Source organism: Eptatretus burgeri, chromosome 4, assembly GCF_056783735.1.
Source record: "Eptatretus burgeri isolate ZD-2024b chromosome 4, Ebu_testis_v1, whole genome shotgun sequence".
Lineage (NCBI taxonomy): Eukaryota > Metazoa > Chordata > Myxini > Myxiniformes > Myxinidae > Eptatretus > Eptatretus burgeri.
In genome coordinates, this window is record NC_140964.1 from 71,247,220 (window position 1) to 71,268,685 (window position 21,466).

At 42.7% G+C, this 21,466-nt stretch overlaps 1 protein-coding gene across 8 annotated transcripts in view; it reads left to right on the forward strand.

Moving 5' to 3' along the window:
- Positions 1–19,694, forward strand: part of LOC147028315 (protein IFIT1 homolog B-like) — a 40,853-nt gene extending 21,159 nt beyond the window's left edge. For 7 of the 8 annotated variants that reach the window (XM_085878600.1, XM_085878606.1, XM_085878601.1 and 4 more), the window contains 2 exons: positions 5,670–5,749; positions 16,607–19,694. In XM_085878600.1, the coding sequence (XP_085734726.1) occupies positions 5,670–5,749; positions 16,607–17,952 (1,426 nt within the window). In that variant the 3' untranslated portion in view covers positions 17,953–19,694. Of the gene's footprint in view, positions 1–3,109; positions 3,135–5,669; positions 5,750–16,606 lie in introns of those variants that run through there. The other variant, XM_085878604.1, reaches the window with a different exon arrangement.
- The last annotated feature ends 1,772 nt before the right edge of the window (positions 19,695–21,466 follow it).

The following is a 21,466-nucleotide window of genomic DNA, read 5'->3' on the forward strand; positions in this document are numbered from 1 at the left end:
CGGGCATTCACTTTGGACTCCTCTGTCAAGATCCTCCCACCCTCTGCTCTAACTGCAGTACACCGAGGGATGGGCTTGGATGAACGCAATGCACGAATTCCCCTGTAAGCAGGACGAGAATCCCTCGACTAGAGGTGATGCTCTACCCCCTCACGGATTCCTTGCACATAGGCCTCCTTGTCCACCCTTGGCACACATACAGTTTTATGCCTCAGCTCCTTGAACAGCTCAGCTCTGCCATTCAGCCTGGCCCTGCGACTCTGGTCGATGGTATCCAGTGTCCCTTGAGAGACACAATTCTTCGTTGCTCTACGGTGAGTTCCAAGACACCCACCGGAAACATCAAGGATGGTGGTCTTGAAGGCACTCCACAACTCTTCAGGACCTCTCAAAGCACACAGACTCCTCAAATCTCCTCAGCTACCCTCTCATCCTTGAGCTTGCCAACATCAGGCCAAGGCTGGGATGGTACCATTCTCCTCGATTTAAGCTGCAACTTCAGAGTTGCAACAACAAGCCGGTAGTCAATGTTGAGGAACTGAGCACTCCAGTAGACCCTGCAGTTCTAGATCATCCTCCAGCGACCATCAACGAGGACATGGTCAATCCCCTTTGCCACACCACCAGCGTTAGAACACCAAGTCCAGCGATGAGCTTGTGGGCGCTGAAACCATGAACCAGCCACCCTAAGTCCATGACTTCTTGCAAAGTCAAGGAACTTAGTGCTATTCTGGTTCATAGATCATGACCCATGGGGACCAACACACATCTCATAACCATCCCTTTCAGGTCCAGTCGATGCATTAAAATCCTCCAAGACTAGAAGTGTATCTCGTCTGGGGCACTGATCAACCACAGACTCGATCATGGCAGAGAATGCCTCCTTCACAGTGAGATCACTTGCCACAGTCAGAGCATATATCGAGACCAGGGAAATGACACCTAAGGAGTGCCAAATCCTTCGTCTCATAATACGCTCATTGACCGGTATTACCTCAATTATCATTGAAGTCAGCTTATTGGACACAGCTACAGCATCTCCTTGCGCATGGTAACCATCAGAGCGACCAGACCAATGGTAGGTGTTTCCACCCACATGATCTCGCCACAATCCGGTCTCCGAACCCCAGAGAGTGCTGCAATACCGATGTCCAAACGCTTGAGCTCAGATGATAACAGAGACAGGTGATCATCCTCTCTTCGGGATAGGACATTCCAGGCACCCACCCGAAGGGACCGCTTCAGGTTAACCTAAGGAGACCACTGTCTGGTGGACGATACCTCAGCACCACTCCGACACTCTCTCCCGCAATCTGACCTGGGAATGTTACCCCATGGTTTCCCTCCTATCATAAAAGATTGGAGGTCCCGAAGGCTTTGCCCCAATCCCGTCATCCGGTGAGCTGCCCTGCGAAGCGAAGCTGCACAGGAGGTACTCCCACGGAGTGGGTTTTCAGATTTCTTTGAGTTTTTGTGTTTTGCAGAATGAAGGGTTTTACGGTGGCCGGAGTGCAAAATCCTGCCACCAACCTCCTAATAAGAAGTCGCCCAACTGCAGGAGGACATCCGCAGACACAGTTGGGCAATAGATATGGATGGCCGTTGGCTCACAAGGAGCTCCTCCGCCCTTTGACAGGTTTTATTTTTAATCCTGCTCGGTGTCCATATCCAAACACCCTCCTCACCAAAAAACCTGGTGGGGGAGACGGTTTAGTCGCCGACAACCCGACCATGGAACAGGTTAGTGCAGGTTTACATGATACCTGCAGCAGGTCACAGATCTTATCTGGCCTGACCTGACACCGCCTCAATCTGACCTGAAGGGAGTACTCGGTTTTCATTTTGTTTTCTTGTTTGTTTGTTTGTCCGGGTGAATCTCAGCCTTCCTTTGATCTAAGAAGCTGAAATTTGGGGACCAAAGTGATGATTTTCTTTGGCAAAATGTTATTTTTTGATTAATAAATAAATAAATTACTGAATTATTATCGATTTTTTTTATTACTTATTTATTTCATTTCTCATCCTGACAATATCTCGGGCACCTTTTGAGCTATGAAGCTGATATTTGGATATGACAGTGAAAAAGTGATTTGGCTATAAAGGGTATTTTTGGTTTATTGATGACTCAATTACTTATTTAATTTTTCAATTAATTACTTGATTTTCAAAAAGTTACAGTTTCAGAGGAAGTGGTGGTGGTTTTGCTATGCTTTTTGCCAATTGATTAAGAAATCAATTATTTTACCTTAATTATGCAATAAATTAATCAATCAATTATTATTGAACACTGCTCCCTTCCATTGCCGACTCTATGTGCTGCAAGGCAACAAAGGCGCCCCTTGAGGATTTGTTTTTTTATTTATTTACCATGGAGGCAGTGTACTTTGAATGGACCACTACTTCTTTGTTTTTTGATGAATCAATTGATTGATTAATTACTTTATACCCGGTCGTCTGTGGCTTTGAAGCTGGCTGCTTTGCTCTCGCACTGGAAGATGAATATTCTGGTTGGCATCTTTTTCCAAAACAAGCTGGTCTCATCAGCATTAAAGACCTGCTCCAGCAGGTACCATTTCTCCTTGATGAGGCTCGCAAGTTCTGCAGGGAATGTCTTGGCCGCATTCTGATCTGCGGAGTCATTCTTCCCTACGAGCTTGACGTTGCGCAAATTATATTGTGCCTTGACGTGGTGGAACCATCCTCTGGTTGCTGTAAACGGGCTGGAGGTGCCGCTTGTACTCACCGCACTCGTGCTTGCACCACCCACACCAGAGAGATGGTCATGCAGGCGTTTAACCTTCTCCTGTATCAGTGGTCTGCTTCGAGGCATACCCTTCTGAGTGTTATCCGCAATCCTCGGGAGCCATTTTCGAAGAATAAATGGAGCGAGAGGCAATACACAGGTCAGAGCAGTGGGATGAGAATGATGGCGATCCAGGACGCGGTGAGGAGTCTGCGCATTGTTTGTGGGGGATTTTTACGGGTGATGCTGCACTCGGCAGCTGATAAGAGATGGGGTGAGCGATGTCATTGTGTAATTAGTCTGTATGTAGCTTGCTGCTAATTACACAAATAGATATGCTGAACGTTTCCATTCTTTATCTCACAGGACATGACGTCTTTCCTATCTACAGGTAAATTATGCTGAGTGTTTTTAAATGCAACAGCCCAGATGGTGCTGAATGTTTCATTGTGTAATGTCCATATGTGGCGACATTGTAATTACTGGACACGGCAATATATGGTGTTAGTGTTTTCATTCTGTAAGTAACTTGCGGGGGATGGCATCACAGGCAATGACATGTTACAATGGTGAGATAGTCCGTGAAACTATGTTTATCCCGCGAAGCTACAATACACGTACAGGATACAGGTCATGTTCATGGCTTGTTTAAGACATTGTTACGGCTGTGGAAATTCGCAATACACCATAAAGGGTCCTCAGGTGAGATATATCGGTAAGTCCATGTGTAGTTAGCCCAAACCCGTTGTATAGAGGGAATATCTGTGATCCATTCGGGCTGCGATTCTTCAGTTATCCATTTTTCTTTTGCTGTCGTTATTTTGGTGCAAGAACAACAACGAACATCGCCACAACCAACATCTCAACGATCATGCCATTCACGACATGACGCCAACAATCACGCCATTCACACCACGACGCCACCTTCCACAACTACGCTACCACCATCTTCGCCACTCGCCATTCAACGAGCACCGTGCGGTCACGATCTCCACGGGACGGATGAAAGGAGTGGAGTGGCAGCAGCAATGAGGGTGCGATGGGGGCATCTCCCGCCCAAAACTCCCGCTTAAATATCTCCCGCCAAGATCTCCCGCCAAGAGCTCCCGCCCAAAACGCCCGCGCAAATATCTCCCGCCCGAATCTTCCTTCCCTCGTTGTACGGTGCATGGAGAAGAAAACCAACAACGCCTGTGGGGTTTTCCCGCCATTTTTCCCTGCGCTTGGTGAGAAAGGGGGAGGGGGTGGCGCGTCCTCTCCTGATTAGCGGATGCGCGGTATGACGCGGCTGGGGGAGAGGAACGCCCCCCTTTGAGGCATTTTTTGGAAGCGTATCGAAGGAAGGAGGAGCCAAGAATGGGGCAGGGCAGAGCGAAGGGCGGAGCCCGACCCTACAAAAGGCGTGGGCGTGAAGAGTCCCTGTTACATTGTCCCTGAATGAGAGTCGTTGTTCCCTTGTCCCTGAATGAGAATTGTCGAGAGTTGTGGAGAGTCCCTGTTCCCTTGTCCCTGAATGAGAATTGTCGAGAGTTGTCCCTGGTTGGTTGTCCCTGGTCGGTTGTCCCTGTTCTCTTGTGCCTGAATGAGAATTGTCGAGAGTTGTTGGAGAGTCCCTGCTTATGGTTCGTTCGTTCGGGTCTGGTCGTGGTCGGGTGAAGGTCGTCGAGTTGGCGCGGGTCGTCGAACCTGGTCCCTGGTGATTGTTCCTGGTCGGAGGGTCGAGCGGAGACGGTGCAGTCCCGAGACCCCGCTAGTGTGACGGAGCGTCTGCCATTTTCCTCCCTCGTCCGCACCGATATAGCGGCGAAAACCCGGCCCATTCCCCCAAAACCCTGTCCGAGCTGTCGGGCGGACGACACGTGCAGGCGCGAGGCACGAGCCCAGTTGGCCACGCCAGAGAGACTCGGAGTTGCGGTAGCCAAGGGCTGGACGACGCGCTCAGGGAAGTCGCGACTTCCTTTTCTTTTGGGGTTTTGCGTAAATGTCTGTGGGTGGCGCCAGTCTTGAGAAGTAGAACTGTTTTAAGTGTTGCCGTGTGTATTGCTTTATTCGGTTGTAGATCTGCGTTGGTTCTTTGCTTGTGTTTTTCTTTGCATAAACGTATACGTGTATTGCTTTTGTTCCTTTTTTACTGTAATATACGTGCCTTCCGTGCTTCCATGAATAAATGTGCTTGTCCGATTGTTCCCCGTTTTGCTTCGTCTTTTCCTTTTATTGAATCTCCATCTTGCATCACGTAAGGGAGTAATAGTGGGTTTTAACAGCCCGGTAAATAATCTGAACCGTCAAGGTCGACGATAACTCTGCTCGGTTATCCCTGTAGCATGGAACGAGCCACTTTAGCGGTTCGTGTCCGGAGTCGACCTGTGGCGTGGTACAACTCCTCGGTACGCTATCCACTCGGGTACTTAAGTAAATCGACCATTCGGCGATCGGACCCTATTTCGCGCGGGTAGAATGTGGGCTGAGTTGTGGTGAGGTTAAACCCCCACCCGTGACTAGCTCCAGCATTGTTCCGAGAGGGTCACGACTGAATTGCACGTTCGGTGCGTGAAGCGGCCGCTATTGGTTAAAAGCGGTCGTTCGCACGCCGGCGGGGCGCGAATTCACAACAATATTTTTTTGAACTGTTATGCTCACGGCTCATGAAAATAAAAAAATTGCCGCGAAAACCATGAATATGCGGGGCAATTTCCTACGAATGTCGGAGCATGTCGCAAATTAGCAACCACGAATATGTGTAACCTGCAAATGTTGGAACCGCGAATGTCGGGTTCCAGGTCTATTTTAAAACTTGGCCTTGTCACACTGATTTCCTTCTCCATTTTATAATGTTCTCCATTATGATCTTTTATTGTGCATATGACATGCATGTTTTTACATATTTCCTCACTTGTGATGGCTTTTTATTTGCCCATACACCCAGGAGAGAAACATTTTCCAATCACACACGGAATTGGATCTTCTGGCAAACAACCATGGCAGCAGCAAAATACTCAGATAACGGTAGGTGAACGGAGAGACTTACTTGAAAATTCATTTCATGTTTATTGCCTCACAAGTGTCATCTTTAAACCCGATATAGTTTTGGAAAACTAAGTTATATGACGTATTGGAAATTGAGTTTGGAGAGAGAAATGGTGTTGAGACAGTTGAGGGTGAAGGGGATTGTAAGAGATGAAAAATGTTGCCTGTCATTCACTTATGATTACACCAGTAACAGCGTCAGCTTTTGTACTGCAATGGTGCACTGTCAGGTGGATGTGAATACTGTAATGGTGGACTGTCAGGTGGATGTGAATACTGTAATGGTGGACTGCCAGGTGGATGTGAGTACTGTAATGGTGGACTGCCAGGTGGATGTGAGTACTGTAATGGTGGACTGTCAGGTGGATGTGAATACTGTAATGGTGGACTGCCAGGTGGATGTGAGTACTGTAATGGTGGACTGCCAGGTGGATGTGAGTACTGTAATGGTGGACTGCCAGGTGGATGTGAGTACTGTAATGGTGGACTGCCAGGTGGATGTGAGTACTGTAATGGTGGACTGCCAGGTGGATGTGAGTACTGTAATGGTGGACTGCCAGGTGGATGTGAGTACTGTAATGGTGGACTGCCAGGTGGATGTGAGTACTGTAATGGTGGACTGCCAGGTGGATGTGAGTACTGTAATGGTGGACTGCCAGGTGGATGTGAGTACTGTAATGATGGACTGCCAGGTGGAAATGAAAATGTTTCAATGATGTGTGCAAGACTGGATTCACGAATAGATCTGATCACCATGTTGATCACCATGCAGCTATTCTTGATTCTCTGAGTAATTGAAAGCTCAGAAGTGCAACTTGTAGAATATTCAGCACAAATACACCACATGAACGAACCCCAGCTTAAGGCCCTGTCACACCTTGATGATTTAGCCAGCGTATGCCTGATGTATGAAAAATTTGGCTAAAACGCTGGCACACGTCGAATATATTCTGGGCAAGTTTGTGTACGTTAAGAGTACGCTGGCATACGTCATAGGCTGGCATACGTCGTATTACGCCGAGCTGTTAGACAAATTTTCCAAGCTTGAAATTTTATGACTTATGCCAGCGTATGACTCACACGTTCCGCATAATGCTGGCCATAAGTTGTAGGCACGTTACGCGATCATTGACACACGTCGACACACGTTACTTGTAAGTTACTCATAAGTCGAAACACATCGAGGTAATGTTTAGCATACCCGAAACTTATTTCTAACCTATGAGTAATGTGTTGTAGGCACGTTTCGCGATCGTTGACACACGTCGACACACGTTACTTGTACGTTACTCGTAAGTCGAAACACGTCAAGGTAATGGTTAGCGTCAGTGTTCCAGAGTCCCTGGATTTTTTTTCCTTCGGTATGACGCTGATGTTGACACTTCGATTTTGAGTGCGGTTATAATATAATATAATTAATAGGCTGCTGCTCAACGATTTAAATCATAAACGCACGAGAAACCGAAGTGTCAATATCACCATCATACTGAAGAAAAAAAAACCAGGGAGTCTGGAACACTGATGCGAACCATTACATCGACGTGTTTCGACTTATGAGTAACGTACAAGTAACGTGTGTCGACGTGTGTCAACGATCGCGTAACATGCCTTCAACTTATGGCCAGCGCATACGGAACGTGTGTCATATGCTGAGTACGTCGAGAAATTTTCAACATGCTGAAAATTTCTCAACGTACTCAGCATATGACGACATATGCCAGCATACTACGACATATGCCAGCGTGCTCTTAACGTATACAAAACTTACCCATCACGTATTCGACGTGTGCCAGCTTGGTTCGGCAAATTTTTCTTACGTCGGCATACGCTGACTAAAACGTCAAAGTGTGACAGCGGCTTCACACTTCGATGTCTCGTGCGGTTATGATTTGAATCGTCGAGCCGCAGCCTCTTAATAGCCTATGCCACGTGATCGTCGGCGATACGCTGCCGTGTGCTATGCATAAGTTAGACTATCGTTGGGCGTAGGTTGTGAACACCGACAACACTCTCAGCATTCGTTGGTATAAGTTATCTATATGTGATTGAAACGTTATGTGTACGTTACCAATACGTTATGCATACGTCCAACACATTATTATACGCCCAAAACTTAAAAAAAAACATCAATAGTTCAGCGTACGCCAGCGTTTTACATACATTTTGATACCTTGCCATACGCTGGATAAAACGTCAAGGTGTGACAGGGCCTTTAGCAACAGAGTGTCCTCAGAGACCATACGCAATCTACTGGGAAAGCCAAACGGATGTTCAGTTTGGTTTTCGGTGTGTGAACAATGTTAATGAGATTCCGTCATTACAGCCGGTTCATCCATCTTTGAGGATGTGGCTGATGTGGCTGAGATTGCACCCAAGATAAGCAGGCAGTGCATCAACTGTGGTAATGTTCTGAATGATGTGGGGGTTTTTTTTCTTTTCCACAGCCAATAAAACTTTTTAAACACTACAAGTCAAATCGCCTTTTGTCACATCCAAAATAATTTAATTTAGCAGTACAAGGACAAAATATTACGCCATTTTACACCATCTCACCAAATCAAATGTGTTGCTCGCGCTTTCAGAATTGGGAAATATCGAGAATCAGATAAAATTGTGCTCAGAAACACAAAGCAAGATCAAAATAAAGACCAATTACTGCAACATAGTCCCAAGAAGAAAGCCAGACATAACAAGACACACACACACACACACACACACACACACACACACACACACACACACACACACACACACACACACACACACACACACACACACACACACACACACACACACACATTTTTATTTATTTAAACACACAATCACGGATATATTGTGTCCTGGTAAGTACTCACAAAAGCTATTTTATTTGAAGTTATCTCCTTAACTTAGAAGCAATTTACTAATTTCCCAACTGCACGGATCATCAGCTGGGCACCGTTTTTCATCGAGGTTTCGATCCTTTCAGCTTAGAATCTCTCCAAACGGCGGATCCCCAACCCCAGTCACAAGTCCACATCAGTAGATTACTCAACATAAATGGACTCACAACCTCAAAGTTGTGTCCAGACAGTCAATCAACACAGCAATGCAATATCTTTATTCAAACTTATTTAATTACTACTTTTATTTAAATTATCACTACATATGACCAACTTTAATCATATACCACTTTATATGATAATGAATTAAGTGATAAACACTTTAACTTGTTCGCATGTCCATTACACAGCAACTCCATCTAACCATAGACTCTCACTGTCATTCAAATATTAAAACCGTCATCAATAACCGATTTTAACAAGCTGCACTGCGTATTCAAGCAACCACCAACAAATAATATTCATGCTTATTTATAATGTATTTTTTATTGGATTTTCATCTAAATACCTCCATTATTTAATGCCATCATCTATATCTATATCTATATATATATATATATATATATATATATATATATATATATATATATATATATATATATATATATTGTTTAATCAATAAAACTAAATAATTTAGCTCACTAAAATAATAAATTCATAATTATGATATCAAATGCAATGCAATCAAATCTTGTTTACACGTAAACCAACCAAACTTAAACAAAAGGTGACGATGGAGTCGAAAGACATTCTCTCAAGACCTAATTAAACACTCAGCCAATATCCTCTGTTTAACATGGTGAAAAAAAAAACCCTTCTCAGCATGTTCCACTAAATCATCCTTTACTGAACAAATTCTTGCAAATCTAAGTAGCTGAGATGACAAGACATTGTAACCCATTTTAATTGGTACATTGCAACCTGGAAAGGTGGTGTACTAGACTACCGGGAAACTGAAATCATCAACTTTATGATGTATGCTTGTACTAAAACCATTCTGTCCAACACATCCAGTGCAGCAATTGTACAACCATAACCACTTCTGTTTACAATCAGGCAAGATGGATAAATCTTGTGAAGCTGCCTCTCAAAAAAATGATAGTTAACCACATAAATATCATCTACATCATGACATGTATGAAATGATATTTTAGCTATTCCTAATTTTTTCTCTTCATCAGTTTCTGCCTGAATGAAAATTCACAGAAAATAAGAAAAATGTTCATGAGTCGGGAGCTGCAATTCCCACCCATGGGAATACCCTTAACCTGTTGAAACATTATCCCATAAAAAGACACAAATAATTAAATTAACTAAAATTAACAGCATTCTCAAACTTCTTCTGATCAAAACAATGAAAACTTGAGTATTTATTTTTAGAAAAGAATGCTCTATCAAGCCTGACACCCAAAACTTACTAAAAGAGTTCGAAACCTTGTTTATTACTTTGAATAGTGAATCCCTCACTCGTGCTAAATCCCAATTTGTTTATAAATTTGAAAAATCCAAAACTTCAACTGACTTGATATTGAGGTATCGAATTCTATCGAAGAACTATAAGGAAGAATTAATGCTCCTGAAAGTGTAAATACCAGAATTCTTCTCAATTGCTAAACAATATTTCCTGAATTGCTCCCTTACAACTTGGAAGCCTGGGTTAACTATAACCGATAACTGTTTGGTAGAACACTGCCTGGCACCCGCTATAAACCTATACTTGTATGGGATCTTATGAAGCTTAGGAACCCAGAAAAGTTGAGGAATACAAAGATTTACATTTAATTCCAAAATTATTTACTGAAAATTCCTGATGCTCAGAGATATTTTGCATTGACTTATGACAAGGAACATATGTGCTAGTGAAAGTAACCACATCAACGCCTAACTCTCTTAATAAAACCTCTACATAAAACTTTTTACAAACCACAACAAAATTATTAGCAGCCTTATCGATTGGAGCAATAACGTAGTTATCAAGGAGCTCCCGAATGTCTTTTCGAACACTCGGCTTGTTCAACACTGGTTTAGACTGACCCAGTGAAAGCAAGCTCTGACTATTAAAAAAAAAAATTATTAAAATTATTATTAAAAATTAGAGACAGAATCCACAATTGAAGACCTACTGCAGCTCCAAGGTTGAGTTACTGGTTCCCCTATATTTAGCTCCCATTTTCATTAGATCCCTAATTTCACTATTACTAATTATATTCAAATCCCCAGAAACTGTGTCCACAAGGACCATGTAAAAAAAGGAGAAGACAAACATACACAGTCAGTTTCCAAAATGTCCTTCACTATGTCTATCCTAAGAGTTTTAAGAAATGCATCATAATTGAATAAGGATTGTCCTATGATCTTCGTGAAAGTGAAATAAACCTTCAATGGGGTTCGCTCCCTAACTTTATCTGGTAATAAACTCTCTACACTGGTATCCCTAACAATAGAATGAAGCCAAAACCTATCTACCTGCTTGCTGGAAAAATCACAAACTAAGAACTTGCAGATCCGATCAACTTTGAGAGTCGACTTCTTCACCAGAACCCTCCTACAAAAAGCTTCGATCAAAAACGAACACATGCCATATAAACCTACTAAACTCCGGAGAATATAAGGTAAGACTTGTTTGGAATATGACCTCAGAAGAACATAAAAATCATGAAAACCCTTTCCTTCATAAAAACCTTTAAGTTTATCAATTATCTCTGAAATTTCCATTTTTGGAGCTGTACAACACTGATTAGGATGCCCATGACCTCTGGGTCTCCTTTTGATTGGATTAGCAAAATACTTGTTACTGAAAACATTACCTTGAGAAACTGACCCAGTACTTTGTACCCTGTCATTAAGGCCCAAAGGCGAGATCACACATCGTGTCCTGATCCACAAATCCTCTCTGTGCCCGAGCTCAACATTACACCCCTCTTTATTATCAAAATCATTAACATTAACTGGCTATAATTTGAATAGGACAATGACTAAAAACATGCTCAACTTCATTGAAATTATTATATAAATAAGTCTTAATACCAGACGATACAGCAGACCTGTGTCCATTCAAACGTTGATGTAAATATTGAGAAGTTTTACCAACATATTGCAATCCACAATTTCCAAAAGTGAGAAGTTAAATAATGTATTTTGATTTACATCCCAACAAATATTCACAATCAACAACAAAAGTCTTACCTGTCACATGACAAAGAAAAGTTTCACAAGGTATAAAAACTACACCACAAACATCTTAAGGAATTACACTTTTTAAAAACAGCTTTACAAGCACTGGACAAAACATACTGACTCATTCTGACACTGTATGCCTTTTCACAGCGCGGCAACATCGCGCTGTTATATAATTGGCTGTTCTGTTCTGTCTTCTGTCAGACTTATGGCCAAGTACGTCCCTTTGATCTGAGGGCTATAAATAGAAATTTGTCCAACGTCACAACTCTTCCCATCATGCGTGTCTACATTTAAATTTTATAACTGCAAAATTGTTTCATCATTCTTAACCTTGACTTTTACTGCCCCCAGCCGCGCGATATCGAAGTATTCGCTTCTTGTTGTTTTTCATAAGCCTGAAATCCTTGTCAATATTTTCGGTTTTTGACCTAGTCCGGTTGGCTCAGACCAGACAGAAGAGACAGACTGACCAGGATACCTATTGGCGAGGGGCTTCCTCGCTTGAGGCGGGCGTTACCTGGTATAGAACTGAAAGTTATCCCACTTACACTGACAATACACTGACAATCACGCGATCAGAGCGTGACAGCCATTAACCCAACCTTAAAACTGGACCAAAGTCAGCAGCTGCTGGTTTTTCGTGAACATGAGGGCAGGCAGCTCATGCCCCAAAATTGAAGACAAACAAAATAGGGTTCAGGTATTGGGGGGGGGGGATATTAAAAGGGCAAACAGGAATAAAGAGAGGTATTAAACAGTAAAAATAACTGTGAAAGACAAAAAAGAGTTATGAAAGAAAAGGAAAACACCAAAAAGATGTAAGGAAGAAGACAACACACAAGATCCAACAGTCAATCCAAGACCTAAATGCAGCAACAAGTAAAAACTACCAGCGCTCCATCAGCAGGCAAGCAAAGTCCGCACAGCATCAGGATATGGTACGAATTGAAAAAAATTACCCTTCCCATGTCCTTTTTCTCAAGACTATGTGGTGTAAGGTGTTCTATGAACTATCCTTTTTTGTTAAAGAAATTGTACAACAGAATAGCAAATACAACCCAATAAAGTGGGGGGAAGGGGGGAGAAAGAGGGAGAGAGAGATTGAGAGGGGGAGGGGAGACAGATAGGATGATGAGGAGGGACTTCGGGGGAGGTGGGGAGAGTGACACCTCACCAAACGTTGCTATTCATTGCGGGAGGGAGGGGTGCGAGAGAGACAGAGAGAGAGAGAGAGAGTGAATGATAAAGATGTGGGAGGAGAGTGCTGTATTTTATGAGGAGGGGGGGAGCAAGGAGGGGACAGAGTGAGAGAAAAGGGTGGGGGAGAGGATAAAAAAAAAACAGACAGGTGAGGGGAGGAGGTGGGGTTATAGTGTAGTAGATAGTAGAAAAATCGTGCAAATTATGATACAAGCATCAAATTTGGCATTTCTGTTCTGCAGGGCTTTCTGATCAAATCTGCCCGATTGGCCATTTGAAAATCCAAATTTTGAAAAATTTAAAATAAAAAAAAATTTCAAAAAAATTTGAAGTCACAGCTGCTGAAATTCTTGAAGTGCAAGTGAACATCCCAGACAGAGAACCAAGGGGAGATGCAGTCATCATTGATGGCTCAGCACTTACCAATGCCCTACCTCCACACACTTCAAAGATATTTGATGACTATGCTAAAGAAGACATCATCCCAAAGGTGGAATCCTTTGGTGCCAGGTACGAGAGGGTGGACGTAGTGTTTGATGTGAACAAGAAGTCAAGTCTGAAGTCCGAGGCAAGGTCGACAAGGGGGCAAGGAATCAGAAGAAGAGTGACAGGAACCAGTAAGACCCCGAGTAACTGGAGAAGCTTTCTTCGAGATGACAGCAACAAGACTGAGCTGTTTCACTTCCTTGCGTAAAAGGTGTGTGAAGCACAGACAACAAGCACAGTCATTGTCACAAAAGGAGAAGATGCCATTCGCAAGACAAGGAAGTCACTGGAAGCTGTGTCTCCATGTTGTCATGAAGAAGCTGACACTCGAATATTTGTACACGCCAAGGATGCAACGACTGATGGTAGCAAGTCCATTATCATAAAGGCTAATGATACGGACGTACTGGTCATAGCAATATCTGTACTGCCATCCTTACAAGAACTAGGTCTTGAGAACATGTGGATTGCCTTTGGCCAAGGAGCCAAGGCGCGATGGATTCCATTCCATGAGGTAGTTTCTGCAATCGGGCCTGAGAAAGCTGGAGGGATCCCATACTTCCATGCGTTCACTGGATGTGACGTCGTGTCTGCCTTCTGTAGTAAAGGGAAGAAAACTGCATGGCAGACTTGGAACGTCTTTGATGATGTTTCTGAAACATTCACCAATCTCAGCCAGCATCCAACATTGATTTGTGATCTTGAATTTTTTGAAGTTTTTTTTTTTTCTTCAAATTTTTCAAAATTTGGATTTTCAAATGGCCAATCAGGCAGATTTGATTAGAATCCCCTGGAGAACAAATGTGCCAAATTTGATGCTTGTATCATCATTTTGCTCTTATCTTACATTTTGCAAAATTGCTCTTATCTGCCCCCACTATTAGTCAAGAGAATGAGATGTGATACCGAACAAGAAAAAACAACGTGTCAGAACAGCTGTACACACAACACAACAGAGTTTGTAAGGTAATCTGCTGGCACATCTGCAAAAATTTTCATATTCCAGTTCCAGAAAATTCGTGGGAAAATAAACCAAAAGCAATCACTGAAAACCTTGAAGTACCGCTCACATTGGACCTAATGATCCCATCGGGCATGAACATCGAAAACAAAGCTTTGCCACCAGGTGTCATACTTTGGTGCAAAAAAATAGAGAAGGCATTGCTAAAAGAGGTGTTAATACCAGTTATTTTGGACTAACGATGCAAAAATTAATAAAATGACCAAATACCAAGACTTCAAGAATGAAGGGAAAATATCCTGGAAGCTGAAGAATGCCAAAGTTGGACCAGTGATGACGAGGAACCTCATGGGAATGATGAAGAAGAACCTTGCAGAGATATTAAAAACCATCCCTGGGAATATCACCACAAACGAACTTCAGTTGGAAGCCGCCCTGGGCTCAGTAGCGATCCTGAAAAGAGCCCTCGGCACAAAATTTTGAAAACAGAAAACTTCACAACTTGGTCCATGAATCGTGACCCCTTAGCAAAATGAAGGTGGATATTTTGAGCCCACCCTGGGAGGACTCAATTCCACATTCTGAAACCACATATGTAGATACCAATCAACGACACACACACACACACACACACACACACACACACACACACACACACACACACACACACACACACACACACACACACACACACACTTTGAGACCTGGCAGGTCTCTGTGTCACCTCCTGAAACCCACCCACATGTGGAGATAGCTGGCAGCAGCAGCAACTTGCACATACACATGTACACACACTTCCATTATAGTAATACACTTTATATAAGTACACATGCATAGAATACATAAAAGCGACAAACACAAAGATTTACCTTTAAACAGAGTTGTTTGAAAGAGGAATTCAAGTGGGAAATTAACAAAATTCAATTGAAAAATATATCAAGGCACAAAACACAAAATGTCCATCTATGGTCCCTGCCTTCACCGCCCGATCATGGCAAACACCTGGTCGGATGGACCTTATTGTTTTTTATATTTGTATCGATGTCGAAGTGAGGGGTGGATTATACTAGGAGATGGTTAAATGGTTAAATGGCACAAATGGTTAAAAAAGCGATGTCCTGTGCAAATAAAATTGCACATTTTCAGCGGAGACACATCCCAAGACACTAACCATATGGCACAGCAGGGCCCAACACAGGCGGACACGTAGTCTGTCTAATCGATATTCCATTGAGAGCACGGATACTTTTACCGAAATGAACAACCAAGCAGCTTGGAGAGTGCTCGTCAAGTGGCTTAAGCACTCAAGCAAGCACTCCAATGAAACGGTTGTGAAGAAATGACTAGTTTGGCACGTGATAAGTAATACATTAAACATAGAGCTCCCGGAGACACCCGAAATGTGAAGCCACGAACGCTGACGTCTCCGAATATTTATAAGAATTGCAATGTACCCAGCGATTCGTAACTGTGATGAACAGGCATTCAATAATATGAGTGAGGAAAGTGAAAACAACAACTTTATCGTGAAGAAATCGTTGTGGCCCATTCCAAGTCGAGGCAAGGTTGAGCAGGCCAAAAAATATGGCAGCTTCAGAAACCCAGACCCAGGAAACGCCTTAAGACCCCAGAGAGCGAGGTGGCCGAGGATCGCCTGATGAAGGATATAATTAAATAAGGCCGTTAATTATCTTCAAAAGGGGTGTTTTAATTAACACAAACAACAAATTTTCACTCTTGCACTTCCTTGGAGTTTTCTTCATTCACATGCAAAGTTTCAGGCTGCTCGGTTTTATAGTTTTGGAGTTGTGGAGGAGACAGACACACACACACACACACACACACACACACACACACACACACACACACACACACACACACACACACACACACACACACACACACACACACACACACACACACACACACACACACACACACACACACACACACACACACACATTGCCTTTAATTATAATAGAAGATCAACAACAAAAACTAATGGTCTGAATGTGACTCAAAAAAGACAACCACATAAAAACAAGCAAGTGGAGTATCGCAGCTCTGTTATTACGTTTCATAATGTACAAAAAGTTGACTTGCTTCTTATTGTTGCATGAATTGCAGGTGGCGATGAATCCCAGTCTGACTTGGAAAAGCAGCTTTTATCAATGGAATGCCATTTCACTTGGGGCTTGGACAAATTCGTGAAAGTTGTCACTAACATCATGAACAAGGTTGAGTTTCACCTCCAGAACAATCCTGGAAGTTGGCAAGTGGGTGGAAGAAATTTTCTGGCATTCATAAATGAAGTGGAGAACAGGGATAGTACCCAGGCATTCAAAAATCTTGAAGATGCTCTACAGAATGCAAAGAAAGAACATGGGGATGATCATGAACGTTACTCTGTGGTCACTTGTGCTAACTTTGCTTGGCTATACTACAGGCAAGATGACCATGACAAAGCTAAAAGCTATGCGTGTCAGGTAAGCGATATTTGTGTCAAAGTCGGCGGAACAAGCAGCATGGTGGCATTACCAGAGGTGTTCGCAGAAAAGGGCTGGAGTTTGTCCAAGTGTCGTGGGGAGGCATACCCAGCAGCTATAGAGAGCTTTCGCATTGCATTACAGGGGGATAAAGATAACATTGACTGGATCTTCGGCCTTGCCATTGTGAAATCACGGAACGAGTGGATACATGAAAGGACACAGTGCCATAAAATGGAAGTTCTTGAAGGGGAAAAGCTTTTAAAAATGGTTCTGGATCTGGACCCTCAAAACACGATTGCAATGGTCCTGTTAGCGCTGCGCTTACAAGCAAAAGAGGAAGATGAAGAGGCGCTTAGTTATATTACTGAAGCAATGGAAAAATCTCCTGGACATCCAACGGTACTGAAGTATGCAGGCATGTTTTTCAGAAGACAAAGAACAACAGAGAGCATGGACACATCCTTAAAAATCCTACAAAATGCTCTCAGGTTGGCCCCAACTTCTGCTACCATTCAACATACCATTGGGAGTATCTACTTTGAGAGGTACAAGTTGAAGAAAAGATGTTTACCTCGTCATTACAGAGCTTTTGAATCCACTGAGCTCAATCAGCTTCTCTCCAAGGCTGTTGAGGCTCTAAAAAACAGCCTTTTGTTGAATGGAAATTATTCTCGCTGCCAGTTGGATCTGGCGAGGGCTTTCTGGGAAAGGCGGAGTGATCACAATTCTGCCAGGAACCTGTATGAACACATGCTCCAAGATGAGTCACTCAAACCAGAAGAGAAACAGATAACTCATCTCTTCTTTGGAAGATTTCTTATGTGGAAACTGAAATCGGAGGAGAAGGCCAAGGAGCAATTTCAAGCAGGAATGGACATCCCTGTGGACACTAAAAGCAGGGAATCTTGTGAACTTCATCTTCAGAGTATAACACAGGATATGCTTCAGAGAAGTTTGCTGTCTGACCGTTCTGCATTGGGGTAATTAACATCATTGGACAGAATTATGGATGAGAAGAGGTGGTGATGCACTGCAGAGAAGAGTGAGATAGAGCAGCCTCGAGAAGGTGGCTCCAGAGACACGACAAGTGATGAAAAGTAGAGATGAGCTGTGCAATCAGCCTGAATTTTAGGAGTTGAGACTGTCATAGAAGAAGGAAAGATTGAGTAGGGCAGATCAATGGGGGAAAAGAATTGCAGAGCAGGATTTGAGAACGTGGGTGCTGATGCCATTTTGGCTCGTCTCCAAAGCAGGGTCAAGGCCAGCCAGAACTTTCTCTACTTTCTTGTGTGAGGGTGACAATTTGGTTCAAATATTTTTTATTAAATCAAAATCTCAGTTAAATGTTTGTTTGTTTTTTAAATCATAAGTATAAATTATTATATTTTTTAGAAAATAAAAAACTGCTACCCTTGATTTGCCATCTTTTGGGTGGTATGAGGAATAGATCTGTGCAATAGGAAAGCTAAATCTTGAACAGTTTTTGAAATATCGTGTACACAAGTCAAGTTATTGAGATGGTTGTCATGGCAACATAATTTAGCCAATCACAGCCGTGATTTAATCTTGTTGAGATAATTTCACGAGGAATAGACATCTGCAAAGCTAAATGTTCAACGGTGTATGAAATATCGCAACGTTCTGTTTATTTAATCCTTTATATTTTTGTCCCCCGCTCCTCCGACAAGATCTGAGATGAGGGACATTAAAATGAGCTCCGTCTGACCGATCATCTCAACTTGATTAGATCACAGCTGTGATTGGTGGAATTATGTTGCCATGGCAACCATCTCAGTAACTTGGTTTGTGTATGGGATATTTCTAAAACCTTTGAACATTTATCTTTCATATTGCAGATGTTTATTCCTCATTATATTATCTCAACCTGATTAGATCATGGCGGTGATTGGCTGAATTCTGTTCGCATGGCAACCATATCGTTAACTTGGCTTGTGTACACAATATTTAATTTTTTTTTTCAAGATTTAGCATTCATATTATACAGATATCTTCCTCGAAGCACGCAAAAGTTGGGGGACCGAGAATATTATTTTTATTTTTAATGATAGTTTTTTAGCTCATTGACACAATCTTAACATTCATAAGTTTGGCAACTTCATGTGATGTGTCGTCTACAAATGAGTCTTCATTGTCACGTTGTGCTTCTTTGATTATGGATAGCTGTTTGAATGTAACTGTTCCTCCGTGAGCCTTAGTTCCTAGAAAAAAAAAAATAATACATTTAATCCGTGACTCACTTTCTTCTCATTTAATGCCTTCTCATGTTGATAAGTTGTATTGCTTCGTATTTGAATACCAATATAAGTTTCTGGGTTTTGGGGTTTTTTTTGCCTCTCGTCACTCAGCATATGAGATGCCGCGAGGAGGAGTGATGTAAGGGCCACATCGGCCATTTTGGGGTTAATGCCATATAGCACTATTTTAACCCTTCCCCTATCATCCGAGCCTATCATCATCATATCATTAAAAAATGTCGCTTACATCACTCCTCCTCGCCGGGCCTCATACATTGTTTGTCATGTTTTTGCCTGTTATACAATGAAAACTTCAGCACGAGTAAATAAGTTGAATATAATTGTTAAAAGAAAACTGCATTGTCTTACTCCTTTCTTCTTTGCAATTAATTTATTGTGGTTGTCTTATCTTTTTGTTCTTATCGCACATTGGTTCCAATTGTTGCTGGTCATTAAATGGATTTCCAATTACATTGTCCTGATTGTTTTCATTATACCCTGATGCATGCAGCGGTAGTCCTTATTGTTTTCATCATATCGATAAGATTGTCGTGCTACATTATGTCAAAAACCTTTCGGCAATCTCTGTCAAACAGAACGGATTTTTATTTTGCAATATCTTTTTTTATGGTGCAGGGAGTTTTAAACTACAGTCCATTGTTCTCCTTTCATTTTGAAACCCCAGTTTACTTTCATACAGATTTCTTTCTCAATTTGATAGCTGCAGTTGGATCACAGAAGTACACCACGTGGCCAAAAGTATGTGGACACCCCTTCTAAATAGTGGATTCAGCTATTTCAGCCACACCCATTGCTGAAAGGTGTATAAAATCAAGCACATAGCTGTGCGATCTCCATAGACAAACATTAGCAGTAGAATGGGCCGTACTGGAAAGCTCAGTGACTTTCAACGTGGTACTGTCATAGGATGTCACCTTTCCAACACGAAGTTCCTCAAATTTCTGCCCTCTCGAGCTATTGTCAGGTCAGGTCAGATGAGATCTGTTACTTGCTTCAGGTACCATGTAAACCTGTACTAACCTGTTTCATGGTCTGGTTGTAGGTGACTAAACCATCTCCCCCACCAAGTTTCTTGATGAGGAGGGTGTATGATATGGACACCCATCAGGATTAAAAACAAAACCTGTCAAAGGGCAGAGGAGCTCCTTGTGAGCCAACGACCATCCATATCTAGTGCCCAACTGTGTCTGCGGACGTCCTCCTGCAGTTGGGTTACTTTTTTATTAGGAGGTTGGTGGCAGGATTTGCACTTCGGCCACCGCAAAAGACTCCATCCCACAAAACCTACGAAAAGCAAAAAGAAATCTGAAAACCCACAATGTGGGAGTACCTCCTGTGCAGCTTCCCTTCGCAGGGCAGCTCACCAGATGATGAGATTCGAGCAAAGCCTTTGGGACCCCCAATCTTTGATGACAGGAGGGAAACCACGGGGTGACCTTCCAGAATCAGATTGGGGTAGTGTGTGTCGGGGATTGCTGTCACGTACGTGGAACAAGGCTCTAACATCTCATCCAGGTTTCAGTGAGCTTCACGACAGCCAGTGCTATGTTAGCTCACCTGTAACATAGTTCTATGGAGCTTATGGAATGGCCTGTCAATCCGTCCATTCATCCATAAATACTTGCAACTTCTTCTCTGAAACTCCACATAGGGTTTTGATGAAACTTTACCACAACCTTCTTCACCCTGTATATACCAAAGTTTGTTCATGGCATGAAAAAAAAATCGGGCCTTAAGGGGGACTATGGGGATTGCTTCCCAAAATAGGGATTCGCTTTCTTCTCAAACGATACAAACAATTCCGATGAAACTTGATCACAACCTCTATCACCCATGATGTGCCAAAATTTGTTCACGCTATTGATAAAATCAGTCGAAGGGGATTTATGGAAGGGGGATGGTTTCCCCCTCCCCCCCCCAAATTAGTACTTGCTATAACATTGGTTCATGATTACTTTTTTCTAATTCTGTCTCATGTTTACTTCCTCTTCACGATCATTATTCTACCAGGTGAGTGCCCAGAGGTATTGCCCCTATTTTTATTAATATGTAGGATCGCACCGTCGATCAGTACAATTGTGCTTACTGGTCCTCTGAAGCTGGTCGCTAACTGGGCATCATCCCTCGTGCAAAGGCCTTCCTTCGCGCACCAGAGCTCCTGACCACATACGACACTTTTGTCCGCAGCCTGATGGAGTACTGCTCCCCCCTTTGGGCTGGTG